Consider the following 19,112-nt stretch of genomic DNA (forward strand, 5'->3'; position numbering starts at 1 on the left):
CAACTCNCATCGACATCGTCGTCTCGTCGCTCGTCTGTTCGATCGTCGACATCTTCGTCTCCTCGTTCATCCGTCCGCTCGTCGACATCATCCACTCGTCGCTCCTCTGTTCGGCCATCGACATCGACATCGTCGTCTCGTCGCTCGTCTGTCCGCTCATCCAAGTCATCTTCTCGTCGTCCGTCCGTCCACTTAGAGACATCGACGAAGATGACGACTCTCACGGAGACATCGACCAAGATGAAGACTCTCACAAAGACAACCAGTCCTCCAAGATCCACGAAGTCAACCAAGAGCAAGAAGTCTACCAAGTCATCAACAAAAACGTCGACACCACAAGACCTCACTGTCATTCTTGATGTCGTTTCGGTGAAGACGACAACTGCACGACCCTCCAATGTCACGGTTGAGGTTGTTTCGACAGAGACGACAACTGCACGAGCTTCGACTTTCCTGGTTGAAGTGGTCACGAAACCGACCAGACAACCGACCAGGTCCTCAATGCCCACGGCTTCAACCTCCACAACAACCATCACGGTTTACCCATCTCCATCACCTACCGTCTTGCCAACCTCGTCGTCTTCAAGGCTCACGACACATGGTACCTCCTTCACGACGCGTGGTCTGATGAAGAGTCCAACCCATCCGATCTCATTGAGAACGAGAACCGTGGCTCGTACTACACCTTCCTCTACTTTGGAGGGTTCCACTCGTACTACACCTTCCTCTACTTTGGAGGGTTCCACTCGTACGATTTCCTACAGAACGAAGACCGTGGCTCGTGCCACAACCACCACGCATTTCCCATCATCTTCCACAAGTACCTCGGAGCTGAGCGTCTCGTACAGAATCAAGACCAAGCAGAAGTCGTCTACTGGAGCCAAAAAGACCAAGAAATGTTCATCCACTCGCAGAGTTTCGTCTGTTCCGAAGAAGCCAGCCTCTCCCGAGACGTTTATTACACGCACGACGGTCCGCAGTCCGACTACCACAACCACTACCGCCACCAGGGTTTCCACCAGCATCAGCACCAGTGTCACCACCACCGTCAGCACAAAGTTCAAGAAAGGACGAACTACCGCCACCAGATGGGAGAAAACTCGCACCAAGACTAAGACGAAGACACCTCGTGCCAGAACCAAGACAATCATCAGGCCCAGCGGTGTCAGAACAGAGTATCTCCTCTCCACCAAGACTAAGATGGAGACCAAGGTTCTTCATCACACCAGGACCAAGACTCGTCAGCACACCAGGGCTACGACTCGTCAACACACCAGGACCAGGACCACAACTGCCACCACGATTACTTACATTGGGGGCGTCCAAACCAAGACAGTCACTCTTGATGTTGACGGACCTCCCAGACCCACCGAGACAGTCACTGTCGTTACTGGCAGACCTGACGGATCCACCAGAACCTTGAGCCGCACTGGCCCGACTGTCGTTGTCTCCGAAAAACCCGACGTCACAATCACTATACCTGGCCACAGCACAACAATCACAAGGCGCCCAAGCACCGCAAGCACTACCGTTGATTCTAGTACACCGGGATCTCAAACTATTACAGTATCCGACGCCAGAGTCCGTCAGATCCGCGGCATGAATGCTGGTATCAACGATCGGAAGTTGGGAACATTCAAAGGCCTTGGCAAGGATCGCAAGACGGTCAAGTTCCCCAACAAGCACGGCAGCGATGCCTGCAAGGCAATGAGCAAGAAGTGCAAATTCGCTGCCAAGGATGACAACACGGTATTGCCATGCCAAGAAAGGCTCGCGTACGAGGTCTTCCAACTGTACGAGGCGGATCCAAACCAGTCGTTCGCCAGAGGAGAAGTGGTCGCGTGCATTGACCAGAACACCAACTACTGTGCCTCGATCGACTGGCAGCCATGGATCCAGAAGAGTCCCAAGGCAGGCAAGTTCGTCGAGGACTTAATGACACAGAGGAGCTTGAATGATCAGGACGAGGTGCCTATTGCATCTGTGGTGGAGAGCATGAACTGGATGCTGGACAGCGACGCCCGGCTCTGTGGAGAAACACTTCTGACAGTCGAGAAGCAGAGGCACTCCGCTGGGAACAACCTTGGAGATATGGTCGGCCGATACGTGCTCAAGCTCGGTACTGCACCACCCAAGAAGCATGGTCCTACTTTTGAGGATGGGAGCAACGACCACTCTACCGATGACAAGGATGGCGATGACGACGGCGAAAGCTATACCCCCTGGGTCAAGCCCAGCGGCAGACGTCTTGTCTTTCCCAACATTCATGACAATGGCGTTGTCAGTGATGCATGATGAGATGGCTGGGATGGCTGGGAAGGCTGGGATGAAGGGTGTTTGATGAATTCATGATTGATTGATGCTGATGACGGCGTTTATCGTTTAAACCTTTTTCTTCCAATAACAATTGCTTTCTTCTTTTCTTGACTCTGGCTGGATACATGAATATGAGTGCTACCGTTCAAGAGGTGACAAATGTTGTGACGATGTGGTGGTCGTGATGGAGGAGTGGATGGTAGGATATGATTGGACAGAGTCAGATTGTCTTGGCGTGCGGCATGTTTACTTGCAGTGTTTTGATGTTGACGCGAGACTTGTACTAGTACCGGCGTGTCGTGTCAAGTTTCAAGCATCCTTCTCCAGCATTGGATAACCAGGCATTCTTGCTACTAGCATGCCTTCGCCTCGCCAATCGCCAGGAAACACATCGACCATGTCGAGCTTCCAGCCCGAGTTCGAGTCGACACAGCAATTCGACACGGCGACGCAATCGCTGCAGCTGCCCAACCTCCGCTCGAGTGCTCAGCGTTTCAGCTACTACAACCCGCCACAGCCCGCAATGCACATAGACTCGTCCTTCGTGCGCGACAGCTTCCCGGACTTTACTGAGAAGTCGCCCTCCCCCTCGCCCGAAGTCTCCATGTCCATCGAAGCCGGACGCGGCAAGAAAGGCAGCCCCAAGACCTTCGACATATCAGACATTCCTCTGCCCAGCGACAGCCTATACGACTTGCACAGCACTCCTCCGAGGAGCACGCGTCCTACGCCTAAGAAGACCGACAGCTTGAGAAAGGAAGCCTCGTTGCGACGCGCCCACTCGAGCGACAAGAGAGCCAATGCATCACAGCGCCGCTCCTTGTCCGACATGCACCACAAAGTCCACCGCGAGAGCGAATCCTCTTTTGTCGGCGAAGACCGTCCAACCACCCAGACCGTCCAGCCGCGCAACACCCGCTTCACCTCGGCAAACTTGCCCACCTCATACTCACACGACCAGGGCCTACAATCCATGGGCACCCCTCAGCGCCCAATCCAGAACCCTACTGCTACATGGACCGGCGGCACTCAGACGCAAGCCTCCTTCATGCTGCCCGATCTTCCCAATATCACCGAGCTCGTATCTGGTGTACGCAAAGACGGCACTCCAGTCTTCTCACGCTCGCAGAAATCGCGCTCCCGCTTCACCTCTGCCTCTTACAACAACCCTACCATTACCAACACCGTCACTCACGCGAACATCAACTCGATCGCTGTGCCCGACGAGGAGAAAGCCATCTTTGCTTCGCTCCAACTTCTGAAAGATAAGGTTGCAAACCTCGAGACTGAAAAGAGCGAAGCCCAGAAGAGATTAGAAGAGTACGAGACCGAAGTCGGCCACCTCAAGTCGCGCCTCGATGTTGAACAGAAACTGCGCCGGCCAGACAGTGCACTGGGCGAGGACGATGACGGTAGCGCCAAAGAGAGATGGCGTGTCGAGAGAGCTACCCTGCAATCTACCGTAAAGACTCTGCAGGACCGCCTCGACCATGGCGAGCGTAAGCTCTCGGTCAATGACATTGCTGTCAAGCGTCTGACTCAGGAGCGCGACGACCTCGTCACTCAACTTGGCGTTGCTTACTACAATTCTGAGGAGTTCAAAAACGAGAACCTCCAGCTGCGTGAGTCGAACGAGCATCTCGAAGCTGATGTTGAAGCTCTGCAAGCTGAGAACGGTCGTCTGCGTGTCAGACTTGCTCAAATCAAGGCCCAGTTCAACGATGAGACACAGCAATGGAATTCGCGTGAGTCTGATTTGAAAGCAAAGATCCATCGTCGCGAGGCCGCTGTTCGGGATATGCAGCATGATTTGACCATGCAATCCGCTCCTGCTCAAGACCAAACCTCCAGATCAATCAAGCCACGCTTTGTTCCAGACGACCAACAGGCTACAAACAAGCGCCGAGCAAGTGGAAGAGTTGGTCAAGATACCAAGCACAACATTCTGGACAGCATCGAGAATGAGATCAAGAAGTCGCGCTCGGGTGTTACGCCTGCCAACATTCGTTCTCGTTCGCGCTCGAAGTCCAACACCCGCCAGACTACCTCAAAGCCTCAGCACGTTGTGGACGTCAGCGATGTTGACTCGACTACCAACCTTGATTTCTCGAGGCCTATCAGAGATGACACTGTTGAGGCTGAGGAAGACTCTAAGGATATCACTTACCTGAGCTTCCTCGACCCCAGGGAACTAGCAAAGCTGCGCAAGACTCTTGAGGAAGAGCGTCGTGCCTCGAAGACTGCACGCTCTGTTTCTGCCCCTGCAGCTCAGGAGAACGCAACTTCCACCATGACTGCTGCACCTCGCAAGTCTTCCCTCAGGGACATCACCAACAACGACATAGGTCGTTTCACAATCAGATCTCAAGTCGATGAGAACACTGGCTTGCCCAAGAATGTTCGCATTCAATCACCTCACATGTCAGATGCCATCTCGTACTCTGAGCCTAGAGAGTCAACCGAGGCCTCATTCATGAGCACTTCATCACGCCGCAGAAACCGCAGCAAGAGCATCGAAGAAATGACTTCCGCCTTTATCCTCCCCGACATCACTCTCCACACCGGTCCCGGCGCCGAGGCCACCGTTACAAACGCAGCCATGGACATCTCCCACGACAACCTCAACTGCACCGCCTGCCCCTCAAAGGACTCGCAAGACAAGGACATCACGATCCCCACACCCATCCCCGTGTCCTCCCGCGACATCGACGACACAAACGCAACCATCCGCCCCTCCCAATCCCCTCCCATCGCTCTGGCCACCGTCCTCAAACAACTAGAAGATGAAGTCAAACATCTCAAACTCCAACTCGCCTCTTTCGAAAAAATGTACAATCAACACGATCCCGCCCTCGGTCGTCGCAAGCGTCTGGCCGTCAAAGCCAAAATGACCGCTTTGATGACTGAAATCGAACGTCGCAGTGATCAAATCTACTCCCTGTATGATGTCCTCGAAGGTCAGAAGAGTTCTGCCGAAGCACAGGATGTACAGCATCAGCAGCAGGAAATGGATGAAGAGCAAGTGGAAAACACATTGCAGAGTTTGGGTATTGATGTTGAGGAGCTGGGGCAGAGAGCCAAGGAGGTCCAGCAACAGAACCAACAATATCCTTTTGGACTTGATGGAGAGGTGGAGGAGAGTGAGGATGATTTACCTTGGGGTGGGTTTAGTGATGAGAGTGAGGTTGAAGAGGTGGGTTTGCCTATTAGAAGGCGTAGTAGTGGTGGTGGTGTCAAGAGGGGTGTTACTGCTTGAACGAGGATGACATGATTGTGTTTTTGCTTGTGGTTGGAGTTTGCAGGGAGGGTATTGTTCATTGGACATGGGGTTTTGGGACAATGGAGATTGTTAATGGATAGCTATCAGAGCGAACCACGGCATTGGGTGCTTTTGTTGTAGTTGTTGTACTCGATTGATTACTTTTTCTCTTCCACTGTTTATTCTGTCCAGATACGTGACTTCATTCTTGCCTATAGTTTAATCGTAAGTGCAATGGCAGGTATATGAGCAACGTCACAGTAAACAGTCATGGATAATCATGAATTTCATTCCCACCCTGCCTAGCCACACCCTTTACTCGAGCGCTTCAACAGCCCGCTATCGAAACCGAGTCGGAAACACTCAAAGACCATCATAAAGTCCTCCTGGTTTCCAACTACCCGACCCACCATTACACAACACACCCCATCTCATCGCTACCAGAATGATAAGCCCATGCACCACCATCAACGCGAAGGTTCCCTTCAAATTTGCTTTCCACACTGTAAAGTCCACCAATGCGAGACCCATCAGCGGATACGTGAGCCAGGCTTTTCCTGCAAAGGGCGCGCATGGATAACTAAGCAGAAAGAATTTCAAGCTGAAGAGCATGATCTTGAAAGTTAGAAGGAGAGAAGGATGGGTATGTATGAGGTCAAGCTTGGGTGGAGGCGGCGGTGGGAGCATAAGGCGTGTAGGCTGTTTGGCAATGGGAGGTGTGCCGATATCTCGACCACGAAAAGTAAGGGTCGAGGTATCTGGGGGTGAAGGAGTGCTTGTGGTCGTGCTGACGCTCACGCTTTTATCTCTACTGAAGCGGCGAGGTTGCAGGGGAGGACTTTTTGAGTGCACCAGTTCGCCGGAATGATGTCTGGCTAATTGCGACACTCCTGGTCTTTGGTGGGTGGAATTTGTTCGTAAAGTCTTCTTCGGAGCAGGTGAGTCCACAGAGGAGATGCGAGAACCCATACTTCCGAGATCTGGTGATTTGTCTCCTCCTGCTCTGGTCACATTCATAGGAATGTCATCGATCTCTCCTCCGGCCTTGATGGCTTGTAGAATTTGTTCCGTGCTTGGTCTCTCGGATGGATCAGGGCTCAATAATCTCTTCAAGAATTTGTAGAGCTTTTCCGGGAGATCTGTTCGTGCTCTTGTCACATCGTCGAAGCCGTGCCAGGCTGATACTTCTGCACGAAGCTTGTCAAGATCTTCGTTCTCGTCATTTTCAGCATCGGCATTCTGATAAGGCAAGCGACCGAAGCACATGAAGTAGACGATCATGCCTAAGGAGAAGATGTCTGACTTGGTGGTGAATTCGCCAAACTCGCCATTTGCGCCTTGTCTCTGCAGCACTTCTGGAGCACAATACGATATTGTGCCAGTCGCTCCTGTAGAGTTGCGTTGCTCGTTTGCCGCTTGAACTTCACCAAAATCAGAAACATGGACTGTCATCTTCTGTCCATCGTTATGCAAGAGGCAATTTGACGGCTTGAGATCTCGATGGATGTAACCGTTGGTGTGCAGGTGATGTAGGCCAGATGTGATGTCGCGGAAGAAGGAGAAGATCTCATCAAAGTTCATCGTGCGAGTGCTGAGATTTGTAGGACGCTCCGCATATCCTTTCGATCTTCTTCTCATTCTTTCCTTCAACACTTCAGTGGTGCTTTGAGCCTTGGCTGAACCAAGGACATAATTGTGTAGGTCTCCTGAGTTGCAATATTGCTGCAGGATAAAGATGCAAGGCACACTTGGTCCGAAGTTGGTGATTTGTGCATCCTCTAGCCAGACGTGATGGTAAGAGACCAGATTCGGATGCGTGAGTCTTTGAAGTAGCTGTACTTCGATCAAGACTTTTTCGAGCCAACCGTGGTCATTGCCAACTGGAATACGCTTGCAGGCAAACTCTCCGAGGAACACCTTGTCCAGGTAGTGCTCAACGAGAAGGACGACTCCACGGCCACCACGGCCCAATTCGCTTTTCTCAACGAAGAAGTGCTTGAAATAGTTTGGCAAGAAGCTGTCGTCTTTGATACCTTGATTTGATGTGCCAGGAGAGGGAGCACTACCAACAAATTCAGCTCCAGTCGGAGGTCCAGAGGTACTGATGTTTCTAGAGCCTGCTGATTTCAGCCCTGGTAGTCGCTTCAATGGTGAAGCTGGTCTTGAGGTTGCTGCGGAATTTGGTATGCTATGAGCTAGCATGCGGAAGTACTCCGGGTTCACAAAGGTGCTTTGATCATGCGAAGAAGCATCCTCGTCTTCGGAATCATACTGTCGTGAATTCGTATCGTCTTGCATGGGTCGATGGCAATACGGACATTGTTGCAGGTCAAGGTGGTCAAGGCCTCCAATGGCGGTCTGTGGGTTTCCATGCAGCGACAGTTGTCGCGACTCTGGGTCGAAGACGACAATAGCATTACCGCGACGTCTGTAAAGTTAGCATGCGACGACTTACTGAAACTCTCTACATGATAGAGTCTTACAAGACAATTTCCTGAGAATCAGATGTGTACGGTATGAGAGACATCTGACGCTGGGGCTCCGCGTCGGCCATGTTTACATGCTTGACTTTGGTTTCAGCCGCTTGGTGGCAGCTGCGTTGGGAAGCTCGTAGGCAGGTAAGTTAAGAGAAAGTAGTTTTCTCCGGAAAGAGCTATGGTCTTTGTTCGGCGACTGAGAAGGTTAGGTAGACTTGCGACTTCAATTGGTAAGATACGTAACAAAGATCTTACTTGTCACCTGAGCAAGCAATCGGCGAATGCCAAGAACATAATCACTATACAACAACATCACAGAGAATGCCACAATTCCCGGTTTCTTTCGATTGATAAAGCCGTAATGCTCTAGGGTAGAAAATAAATGTATATGCAATGCCAACGCCTTTTTCGGGGTATCATTCAACGTTCATCATGAGTTCAAAACGGGTCCTCCATCTTGACGTCCTTTGCGCCAGTGCCGCCATGAATAGCTGCCGCAGTTCCGATACTGGCTGCGTTATGTGTGCCGTTCTGCTCGGCTTTTTCTTCTCCAATAATAACTCCAAGGCCTGAAAATGCTTCGCATAATGCTCGTGAATGGAACTCATCCTTGCTGTAGCCACCTGCGATGATGGCGACTTGCGAGTCGATCTCGTTAAGCCAATCCCAGTCGTAGTGGTCTTGCACAATGTGATACTCGTTTGAGAATTTGAGTCCTCCATAGACGTCGAAAGGTGCTTCTGGACCGGGTGCCTTTCTTGTCTTGAGTCCCTTGATGATAATACCGCTGCTGCCATTCGTAGCATCCTTTGCAGCAGCAGCAGCTTGCAGCTGTCTCTGTCTGTCGGCGGCCTGTTTCTTGTCGAGACGTTTCTTGAGCGTGACGCGACTTTCTTGGGCAATCGTGTCTGCATCGCCCGAACCAGTGGCAAGGCGATCGATGATGTCCTGTCTTCCTTCTGCGCGTGCTCTTCGCTCTTCCTCTTCTTCCCGACGAGAGGCCTCTCGCCGTAAGCGGGCTTGTTCTCTCTCTGCGGCTTGTAGTGCGGAGTAATCGTAAGTTTCTTGAGATGCGAGGGCGGCATTTGTAGTAATGGCTTTGGCGTTCTGGTCGGCATAGACGGATATCTTCTTTTCGGTTTCCTCAACGTCGACCTTGTAGATGAGATTGAATGTTATGTCCTCGACCTCGTTCAGGTAGTTGTTGTAGTCAAGTAATGTGTCAAAGTCGTCCTCGCGACGGTTGAAGATGTTGGCCACTCTCTTTCGGATGTCGATCTCGCGCTCGACGTGGATGTCCTCGAAGGTCTGTTCTCGGAACTTGTGCTTTCGTAGAGTGCGGTGACAGCCAGCGATGGGGCACTTGTTGGGGCCGTGGGAGAAGATGCGGTCCACACAGGACTCGCACATCTTGTGGTAGCATTCTGGGTTGACCAGAAAGCGCATCGACTTGTTGAGATAGCGTGAGGATTTACATACAGGGCAGATGTCTGAGGTTAGGCTGTCAGCGATGCCTGCAGTCAAACGGAGACTCGACAGGTCGAGGTCGGCGATATGTGGCTCACCATCTTCGCCAGGCCGCGCTGCCGCTGCCCTGGGTTGCGCAACACGAGACATGTTCGTGTCTGATGATGGTGAGCTCACAACAGTCGGAAGTGGAGGCTCAACTGTCACTTCGAGACGGCCAGTGCTTCGGCGCTGTTAGCCGGCGTTTGCCGTTCTATAACCATTGTCGGTCACTTCGAGAAGGCAACCTTTGATTACAAACATACTGTAGCTTTTGCAAATCTTTTTTTGTTGCCGTTTCCTTACTATCCAGTCGCAACACAATATGGCGGACCTAGAGCAACTCGAAACCCGTCGCCTCGAATTGGAAGAGAACGTGGCAAAACTACGCAAAACTTTGCAGCATTGGCGAACATGGGATCTGGAATATGAAGGCTTGAAGGAAGAGCTTTCGTCGGGTGTCAATGTACAATCTGAAGAGGATTGTGTGAGTCGACTCAGACTCCTCTTGCAATTTCCATTTACTGATACCAGATAGACACGCATCAGTGAAAAGTTTGGAGGAGAGCTTGTAAATGCAAAAGGTTTGAGCATGTCTATGCCAGGCTGTGAACTTGACTTCTAACTTTTGCAGAAATCTTTGAATTATTCGGAGTTGGAAAAGGACCAATTCGCCATCCGATAGAGGTCACCAAGCTAATCGACAGACGGCTCGACTATGTCCAACAAAATGTGTCAACGATTTCCAAGCAAGTGGAAAAGATAGAAGGACAACTTTCGGAGGTCCTGGAACAGATGGACAAAGAGGACGATGAATCCCCAGAACTTGGGTTCCCCATGACTGAGATTATCGAGGAACTGGACGAAGACGGCAACATCATCTCGAGCAAAGTCACACAACCGGAACAACAAACAGCGCAAATCATCGAAACTCTTCGCAAAGCTGGCTTGAAAGAAATGGACTCGAAATCAGGCATTGAAGAGAAAACCAGGAATTCTGCGCCCAAAGTTGAAGGAAAGGGACCCGCTCCCTCCGAGATCAAATCACAGGATACGCCAAAAGCTGCAGCTGGATCATCGAAGGCGGCCAAGAAAGGAGTCAGTTTCGCAGAAGAAGTTCAGGAAAGAGAGATTCCGTCTCGTGCTGATAACGCCAATGCCAGCAAATCGTCTGGAGTCAACCCTGCCCTGTTCAATGGCTCATTCGCCAACGGCGAGCGTGTTATCGAGCTGGACGATGACGATGAGATTATTGGAGCTCAGGCTGTCATTCCCGAGGACGAGTCACCAGAAGATGCACGCTTGCGAAGAGAAATGCTTCAGTACAATCTAAATGAAGTCGGACAAGTGGTCGCTGAGCTAGATTTGGACGAGAACTTGTCCGAGTTCGAGGACGACGAAGACTATTTCGACGACGAATATGACAGCGAGATATCAGAGGAAGAAGATGAGCATGGAAGATCGATCCGTCCTGGCGTCACCAAGAGCTATCGCGATCAGATGCAGGAGCTGGAAAAACAACTTCGCTCAAGAGTCATTGGAAACCTTGGGCCCAACCTTGAAGAGGTCGATCCTGTCTATGACCCTGAAGGACTTCGCCGACTTGTGGTTCGCAGTGAGGAAGGCGCTTCGGGCGAAAACATCAAGTCAGCATCCTCAAAGGGCAAGGAACCAGCTAGGGCAGATGCATCTGCGAAGAAGGGAGTCAGGTTTTCTGAAGAGCTTGATGTTCAAGAAGCGCCAAAGGCACCAGAAGCACCTATCATTTCCAAGCCACGCAGCGCACCCATTGCCGATGTTGTTGAGCGCGCACCTACTCAGGTCGCACCTCCCTCGCAACCGGCACAGCCTCCAGCCAAGGTCTCTCGCTTCAAACAAAACAGAGCCGCTGCGACCCCTGAGGCCTCTCAGCCCGAACCTTTCCAGGGCCAAGTCCCTGGGACCGTCATCTCGGACAACATCGTCGAACACTCATCTGCATCGTCGACAAATGCACGTGCGCCCGAGGAAGCAGACGAGCTTGACCCCGAGCTGCAGCAGCGTCAACTGGCTTCTGAATACTACCGTCTACGCAACAACATCATTCGTCAACAAGGCGGTTTCAAGGAAACCGAAGAAGAGAAGGATGACCCATTGATGGAGCAGTTCCCCGATGGCAAGCTGAAGAAGGTCAGCAGATTCAAGGCTGCCAGGATGAAGTTCTAGACGGCTAGATAAAAGTACGGCTATCTTGTTGTTCATACACATTCTCTCAATGACACAGCGTGAGATTATGGAACGTCAAAAGTCTGTCCGCAAGGATGGCGAATGTGGAGGCGGAGAGCTGATTCTGCCTTTCACTTCACCGACGGCTCCTAGAACAATGCCAGGGCTCTCTGATTCGGCGACCCTTGTTCTCCATGGTCGCTGTATCTAGTTTCGTCCTCAACATAAACGTGAAAATCTTTTGGGTGTAGAAAGTGGATTCTTGATATAACATGAAAGACATAGAAATACAAAATTGGTTCTTTTATACAAAAACCAATTTGACCAGCACAGTTGTCCTCTCCACTGTGCGGCACAATACATGATTTCGAAGAGTGAAGAGAAGACGGGAAAAAGTGACCCATCTAGGCGCCGCCATATCGTGTGTGGGATCGAGAGAAAAAGGACAGCCCCAGAATAATGCTTTTCGCTCCAAACGCCGAATATACCCGTATATAACACAAGTGTTTTTTGTTGTTGTCTTGATCTCTTCCTTTAAGCGGCGATGGGCTTGGCGGCACCACCCTCGATGCCTTGGGGAGGTGGAGGAGGCATGTCGAGTCTGGTGTTCTCGGCCATCATGCGCTGGAAACCGATACCCACGCCCTCGATGACGGCGAGCAGGATGGCGCAACCGATGGCACCGTTGCGCATGGCCTTGTAGCCACCACGGACAGCAAGAGCACCACCAGTGAAGAAACCGGCAATGATGGCGTTCCAAGGGTCTTCCTTCTTGCTGTTGGACAGTTAGTGTGTCGTCGCTTGAGTCGAGCTGTTGGGGAGTCCGTACCGAATGCCCTTCACCGCACAGTCAAAGGTGCTGAACATGCCACCCCAGACACCGAAGTTACCACCCAGGACGGGGGCACGCGCCTTGATGGCGGTCAGAGCGCCTATCCTTCTCTCTCCATAGCTGTCGCGTCGAGTCTCAGTATACTGTTTCTGGTCGTGTGGTCATATTGGAGGATTGCGCAAAAACGTACGGACTGTTTCTGAAACCCTTGATACCGTGCCAAAGCGAACCACCAATTGCGCCCATACAGAAAGCACCTCCAAAATCGTTCAAAGCCCTGTTGAAGTAAAGTTAGCGGGCTGGTCGCAGTGGCAGGCGAGAATGGAAAACGTACACCCAAGGGCAAGGGTCTCTGCTGTGGTCCATAGCGAATGTGAGATGTGTGTCGGTCTGGTCGGAAGAGGATAAACGGTATAGCTGGTGGTGATTGCCTCTTGCTCAGAATTTCTGGATCTTCGAAGATGACGATCGAAGACCGGCCTTGGCGTCGACTTCCGATCTGGTGATGGTCCGAATTTTATTTCACCGCACCGCGACTTTTCTTGTTTCTCAATTTTATCGAGCAATCATGTCGCTCGGTCCGCCAGAGGTGGCGCCTGTCTTGTCGACTCCGGACACACATGTCTTTGAGGATCCGACTCCGGCCATCGACCCTTCGCTCGTGCGAACCTTCTCGGACGAACAATTATACCTCACCTACGAGATCAAGAGGACCGTCCAAGAAATCCGACATGGGAAATACAAGAAGATAGCTCTTCAGTTCCCGGATCATATGTTGACAGATGCGCCGAGGGTCTTCGAAGCATTGCAGAAAGAGCTTGATCTACAGAAAAAGAATGAGGACGTGACTGAAGCTTTGGACAAGGTTTCGCTGGATTCTGAGAGAGAGAGATTGTGCATCTTGGGTGACACTTCATACGGTGCATGCTGTGTTGATGAGGTCGCTGCTGAGCATGTCTCTGCCGAGGTCGTTGTACACTACGGCCGCACCTGCCTTTCTCCTACACAAAGACTGCCCGTCATCTATGTCTTTACCTTCCGCCCGCTTGATCTGGATGCCGTAGTCGCCAGCTTCCAGAAGACATACCCGGAGAAAGACCACAAAGTAGTCTTGATGGCCGACATTCCTTATTCCGAACACGTCCAACCTCTGCAGTCTGCCCTCGAGAAGGTCGGCTACACCAACCTCTTTTCCACCTCCGTCGTACATAACCCCTCGTCCTTGTTGCCTAACCGCACAGTCCCTGCTGGCGTAGATGAGGATGCCACCGTTCTTCGCGACTACTCGCTCTTCCACATCTCCGAGCCTCCGACCTCCCTCCTTCTCAACCTCACCTCTCGCGTCGCTTCCATTGACATCTACCCTACCATCTCTGAAGGTTCCGAGGCCCCTCAAGCCATGTCAGCCTCGACTGCTCAGATCCTCCGTCGCCGATATGCTCTCGTCACAAACCTCAGCACTGTCTCAGTCTTTGGTATCCTGATCAACACTCTTTCAGTCAAGAATTATATGGAAGCTTTGGCACATGTTCAGGACCTCATCACCCGCGCTGGTAAGAAGTACTACACTTTCGTTGTGGGCAAGGTCAATGCCGCCAAGATTGCAAACTTTTCCGAGGTTGATGGTTGGGTCATCATTGGTTGTTGGGAGAGCAGTTTGATCGAGAGCAAGGACTTCTGGAAGCCCATCATCACGCCCTTCGAGTTGGCTCTGGCTCTCACCGATGAACGCGACCGTATCTGGACTGGAGAGTGGAACAGTGATTTCCAGTCACTGCTAGGCAAGAAGACTGTCGTTCGCGGCGAAGGTACTCGCGACGATGAGTCCGACGAGCAAGATGGTGAAGGCATCAATGACGACTCAGACTCGGAGTCAGAAGCACCCGTCTTCGATCTCCGAACTGGACGCTACGTCTCGCAAAGTCGTCCCATGGCGCGACCTTCCGCTTCTGCTTCGAATAAGACTGCTGCCAACAGTCTCATCAAGCGTGCTAACGGTGATCTCGCCCAAATCGGTGGCGAGGTCTCTCCTGCTGCAGAATACTTGCGCAGCAAGCGTACATGGCAGGGCTTGGGCACTGACTATGAAATCGTATACGACTACGACGAAGAAGGCAAGATCAAGGGCGCAGCCATGGAAGAAGGCCGTGGTGGTGTCGCCCGAGGATATGTGGTTGGTGACTCTGAGCGCTCATGATGAAACCACCACTTCACCCAGCCACTTGGCCAGCCACCACGGATTGCCCATACCCGACTCGTAGAGCGTGATTGCTAACGTCCACGACATAAAAGGTAAGGACCACATTTTCTATTCTTCTTGTTGCCGAACTGTGCTGGTTCAAAGGATGAACACCTGATAGGGACAGCTTATGCACTATGTGCAGATGCTGAGAACTCAGGAAGAGTATTTTAGTAGATGCCTCTCTGGTCTGAAAAGAAACAACCAGCCTTTTCCGCAACATGGATTTCTGCTTTACCAATGTTTGGGCTATCGGCTAATGAAATATCTTAGGATCAAATACCTTTCAGAGACTGCCATCATGACCAGAGCAGAGCATTCCCTCTCTCTGCATGACGAAGCTCTGTGGACACTTTCATCCAACCTCCTAGCTGAACACTCTCTGGTGTTACTAAAGATGCTGGTTCGACGCTAGCAGGTTTGTTCCTGACTAGAAACCCACCCCTTCTCTGATACGACCACGGACTGGCTTGTGGTTATACAAGCACGAGTAAATCTGCTGTACACACAGATCTAAGCATCAGCCGTCGAGCACGCAGTCAGAGCCCGGATGTATCTTCCAGTACTCTTCTATGATCAGCGAGAATCGAGCAACTGATCACTACACTGGACCTCTTCTTTTGGGTTGTACATAATATATTACACCTCATCTCGTAATATGCGTAGGGCACTATGTATACACTGCTATTGCGGTGGATGAGGAGTTAATGGTCGTTCGACCTCCTTCAAACCAAAGATCTCACCGAGCCTACATAAGAAGTTAGCAACTGAAATGTACTCCACCTTCCTGCTCCTTGAAACACTAATATTCCACAACTTCCATAGTTTGTTCAGGAAATAGCAATCAACTTAATCTACAATCAAGTCATCATGCGTTCTTGCTTCTTGTGTTCAGAAGGCTTTTACATAATGTTAAGGAAGAAATGGTTCTTGATGTGTTCCAAATTCAAATCTTTTGGTCGTTTTTACTCACACCTGAGCCGTGGCTTCCTTCTCGTATCATCCTCCGTAGTCCCTTCCGCATATGTCGATATTAAGAATCTATTATTCGTGTTTGCGTCACTGATTTTATTGACTTCGGTATTCCTGGTTCTCCTTCAAGTCAATGCAACACACGGCTAAACTGGACGTCAAAATCCCACGAAGAGCACGGTTCGACAGTGAAAACAATCTTGTGTAAATGTAAAATATTTTTTTGAAGATTCATTAATCAAGAAGCTGTTTGTTCTCTATTTTCCAAAACCGAGAAACACCCGGCTATCTATCCATCTATAAATTGGAATGTCTTTCCAGAAAGACGACAAAAGAGGTGTTATTTGAACCACAAGGCGACGAACAAAACAAAAGCACCTATCGCAATCTACATGATCATCAAAACAGTGGCGACAGCGGACACGGCGAGAGCCAATGTGGGTGCTGCGGCCTTGAAACCACTGCTGGAGAAGCCGAGCACGTCGCCCTTGGCGAGCTTGTATGGGGGCTCGTAGGTGGTGTTTGTGGTCGAGTTGACGGTGCCGTCCCAGCAGTAGCGCTGGAAGCACTGGTTGCAGACATCGGGGACGGTGGTGCCAGTGCGCTCGAGGGAGCGGCTGAGGATGGCACAGCCGACGCAAGTGGGCCATTCTGAGTCGAGGGTACCGTTGCCCAGGGTGGCAACATTGTAGCCGTTCTCAATAATGTAGTTGCGCTCAGTGTCGTTGTAAGACAGGTCGTAGGTACTGACGTTGCTGTGGTAGACGTAAGGGGCGTTGGGGAGGTAGACCACAAGAGGAGTCATGTGGGTTGTGTTGCTAGAGTCGCATCCGAAGAAAGTGGGACGGTTGTTCAGACCAAGGTTGACAAAAGTCTGCTGGTCAGGAACGGCAGGGAAAGAAGTGCCGTTGGAGATATCCAAGAAGGTACGGGCATAGGTGGCAACCAGGGCAGTGCCGTTAGGCCAGTTAGCGCCTCCGTTGTCAGCGGTGGTGTCGGCGGATGAATCAATGGCGAAAATAACATCGACGTGTCTCTCGGGCTGGATGAGAGGGTGAAGAGGAATGTTTTGCAAATCCTCACCACCATCGACGAGAGTGAGCTGATCGGTAGTAGCGACACGGCTGGTCTGGTTGTTCACACCGAAGAAGGGGTTAGGGTAGTTGGCAATGTCGTCGTTGTCCTCACCAATGTTGGCCAGGATGCTGGTAAGAACGCCGTTGATCAGACCAGAGGAACCGTTGATCTGGAGGAAGGCCTGGTTGAAGAGAGAACTGGAGGTTCCCATGATGTAACCAGCATTGTCAAATCCGCGGACACACTGCATGTCGCCGTCGATGACAACACCATCAGAGAAGTTTGAGCCGAGGTAGCGAATAGGGGCGAATGCGTATGTAGTAGGGTCAAAGGTACCAAGTTCCCAAGGGTTCATCTCGTAGACGGTAGCGTTACCATCAATGACGAGCTGGCCTCTAGCACGGCCATCAGCGACGAAAATAGGCATGGGGGTGTTTCCAGCGATGAAGTTTTCGTCGTCGGCAATGGATGAGAAAGTGTAAGCGGGACCTCCCATGGAAGCGTTGATAAGCTGGTACGAGAGAGCGCGGCCCCAGTAGTCGGTGATGGTGGTTTCGTAACCGGCATCGTTCTTGTCTTGAACGGTGTCGTAGATGTCCTTGTAGTACTCAGCAGAGTTCAGGATCTGGAGACCACTGCTTGAGGGGCCTTCAAGAATCGAGTTTCCAAACTGCCATGTGCCACCATTGTCGCCGGTATCCTGGGCCAGAATGTTCTCGACCGAGGTGAAGTTGTTGACGAAAAGACTTCCCACCAACCACGAACCTCCGGAAAGACCAGCAAGGTAAGTCGAGGCCTGCAAGAGACCACCGAGCTGACCAGCTCCAGTAGAGTTTGATGTGCGGTTGTCGAATGCTGCTACGGCACCGGCGTAGTTCATGAGGGCGCGGTAACCACCACCAGATCCGGCAATGGCGATGTTAGGAAGAGCGCTGACGTTGTTTGCTGCGCTGTCAATGTACGAGTTGGTGTCGAGTCCAGTGATGTTCATGCGACCAAGCAAGTCTCTCATGGCCGAGACAGTGTTGTTTCTGCGCACGTATAGCCATTCGGTCTCGTTGGGAGAGATTGTTGTTGCGTTGCGGATGGTCGGGCGGTTTGAAGGGCAGTTGACATGTGTGGGAACATATCCATTAGGTGCGTCGGGGGCTGCGCGCTTGAGGGCGGCAAGAGGGACAGCAAGAGCCTCTGCAGCGACCTGCTCAACAGAGGGGTCGCGAATAGCAATAACGTTGGCTGAAACCTCGGGGAGAAGGGCGGCAACCGACACCAGGCCGGTCAATGCAGAGTGAGCCTTCATCCTGTCGCCAAGATAGAGATACAGAATGGAAAATGAATGACAGGGATCAACCAGCGAACGGGGCAAACAAAGATATATCAAGAGTCTGCCGGCTCCCACGGAAACGGTACCAGTAAAGTGACGTACCCGCTAAAGTTATTACAGTTTCATGCAGGACCCAGCACTCCTTGGCGGACTCGCTTTTCATCTTATTGTCGTGTTTGCATACGCTGCAATACGCTCTTCCATATAACACTGAGATTACTACCAAGAGACGCGCGCATATAGTGAGTTGTTTCTATGCAGAAAGCGCAAGGTGCAGCCCATGCTGAGCGCGGTAAACGCTGTCGCAATATCAGGCGTGCTCAAAAAAGATATTTTGAGCACAAGATCAATTCCTCAAAGTCGATCTTCCGTGTGGTTGGTCGCCGCGGAGGAACCCTGCAGATCAATTTGTACATCGACTAGGTGACAGTATCTTTCAGCTGTTTCATCGCAGATGCAGCCGCGTGGCGTTGTAGCCACCAGAACGCTACTGCTCCTCAGCTCCGGCAGCCCTCTCCGGTTCGCTCGGTATCGTCATGCCGGGCGATGCGCACAATGACATCTACTTTGGTCTGACAATACCAACGTCTCTCTACGTACTTGCTCAGCCCTGCTTTCGGATCCTCAAGGAAGACAGGTTCTCTCGGCTCTCTTGCGGCCGACGGCTGTGCATTGTTGCTGTGCATGCAAGGAAGCAAAGGCGCCCAGGAAAACCGCCGCTTATTGGCCGTCGGCCGACATCAACGGTCCAGCGATCCTTCCTTCGTCGTATTCTTATACGCACACGAAATGGGAATCCTGTTGGATCTCATACTGCGGCGAGCATGATGTCTATGTGGTCCGCATGGTTGCTTATGTGGGTATGCTACCTGCACATAAGCACAACGTCTGCTGAGCCAAGACGT

General features: G+C 51.5%; 8 protein-coding genes across 8 annotated transcripts; 4 read left to right on the top strand and 4 right to left on the bottom strand.

Annotated features, from left to right (window-relative positions):
* The first annotated feature begins 7 nt into the window (after positions 1 to 7).
* M438DRAFT_161316 (uncharacterized protein) lies at positions 8 to 2,451 on the top strand. The gene has a single exon (XM_029899048.1). It carries the CDS (start codon positions 211 to 213, stop codon positions 2,293 to 2,295), a length of 2,085 nt encoding a protein of 694 aa, XP_029763246.1. The 5' UTR covers positions 8 to 210; the 3' UTR covers positions 2,296 to 2,451.
* Positions 2,452 to 2,674: 223 nt separating this feature from the next.
* On the top strand, positions 2,675 to 5,572 carry M438DRAFT_353112 (uncharacterized protein; the record flags this gene model as incomplete). Its single annotated transcript, XM_029906843.1, has 1 exon — positions 2,675 to 5,572. One exon carries the CDS (start codon positions 2,675 to 2,677, stop codon positions 5,570 to 5,572), a length of 2,898 nt encoding a protein of 965 aa, XP_029763247.1.
* Positions 5,573 to 5,938: 366 nt separating this feature from the next.
* On the bottom strand, positions 5,939 to 8,102 carry M438DRAFT_267897 (kinase-like protein; the record flags this gene model as incomplete). The annotated part of the gene is made up of 2 exons (XM_029900214.1): positions 5,939 to 8,003; positions 8,059 to 8,102. The coding sequence occupies 2 exons, from the start codon at positions 8,100 to 8,102 to the stop codon at positions 5,939 to 5,941; spliced, it is 2,109 nt and encodes a 702-aa protein (XP_029763248.1).
* A 248-nt stretch (positions 8,103 to 8,350) lies between these two features.
* On the bottom strand, positions 8,351 to 9,680 carry M438DRAFT_291940 (CDK-activating kinase assembly factor). The gene is made up of 2 exons (XM_029901765.1): positions 9,618 to 9,680; positions 8,351 to 9,542 (listed from the first exon to the last, which is right to left on the bottom strand). Exons 1-2 carry the CDS (start codon positions 9,667 to 9,669, stop codon positions 8,491 to 8,493), a joined length of 1,104 nt encoding a protein of 367 aa, XP_029763249.1. The 5' UTR covers positions 9,670 to 9,680; the 3' UTR covers positions 8,351 to 8,490.
* Positions 9,681 to 9,883: 203 nt separating this feature from the next.
* On the top strand, positions 9,884 to 11,763 carry M438DRAFT_353115 (uncharacterized protein; the record flags this gene model as incomplete). The annotated part of the gene is made up of 3 exons (XM_029906844.1): positions 9,884 to 10,045; positions 10,097 to 10,142; positions 10,193 to 11,763. 3 exons carry the CDS (start codon positions 9,884 to 9,886, stop codon positions 11,761 to 11,763), a joined length of 1,779 nt encoding a protein of 592 aa, XP_029763250.1.
* Positions 11,764 to 12,150: 387 nt separating this feature from the next.
* M438DRAFT_343458 (mitochondrial import inner membrane translocase subunit tim-17) lies at positions 12,151 to 12,964 on the bottom strand (the record flags this gene model as incomplete). The annotated part of the gene is made up of 4 exons (XM_029904987.1): positions 12,151 to 12,538; positions 12,593 to 12,715; positions 12,786 to 12,872; positions 12,930 to 12,964. The coding sequence occupies 4 exons, from the start codon at positions 12,959 to 12,961 to the stop codon at positions 12,298 to 12,300; spliced, it is 483 nt and encodes a 160-aa protein (XP_029763251.1). The 3' UTR covers positions 12,151 to 12,297.
* Positions 12,965 to 13,163: 199 nt separating this feature from the next.
* M438DRAFT_268845 (diphthamide biosynthesis protein) lies at positions 13,164 to 14,792 on the top strand (the record flags this gene model as incomplete). The annotated part of the gene is made up of 1 exon (XM_029900289.1): positions 13,164 to 14,792. The coding sequence occupies one exon, from the start codon at positions 13,164 to 13,166 to the stop codon at positions 14,790 to 14,792; it is 1,629 nt and encodes a 542-aa protein (XP_029763252.1).
* A 1,000-nt stretch (positions 14,793 to 15,792) lies between these two features.
* On the bottom strand, positions 15,793 to 18,183 carry M438DRAFT_395309 (uncharacterized protein; the record flags this gene model as incomplete). Its single annotated transcript, XM_029909205.1, has 1 exon — positions 15,793 to 18,183. The coding sequence occupies one exon, from the start codon at positions 18,181 to 18,183 to the stop codon at positions 16,195 to 16,197; it is 1,989 nt and encodes a 662-aa protein (XP_029763253.1). The 3' UTR covers positions 15,793 to 16,194.
* Between the last annotated feature and the right edge of the window lie 929 nt (positions 18,184 to 19,112).

Source organism: Aureobasidium pullulans (genome assembly GCF_000721785.1).
Source record: "Aureobasidium pullulans EXF-150 unplaced genomic scaffold scaffold_4, whole genome shotgun sequence".
Lineage (NCBI taxonomy): Eukaryota > Fungi > Ascomycota > Dothideomycetes > Dothideales > Saccotheciaceae > Aureobasidium > Aureobasidium pullulans.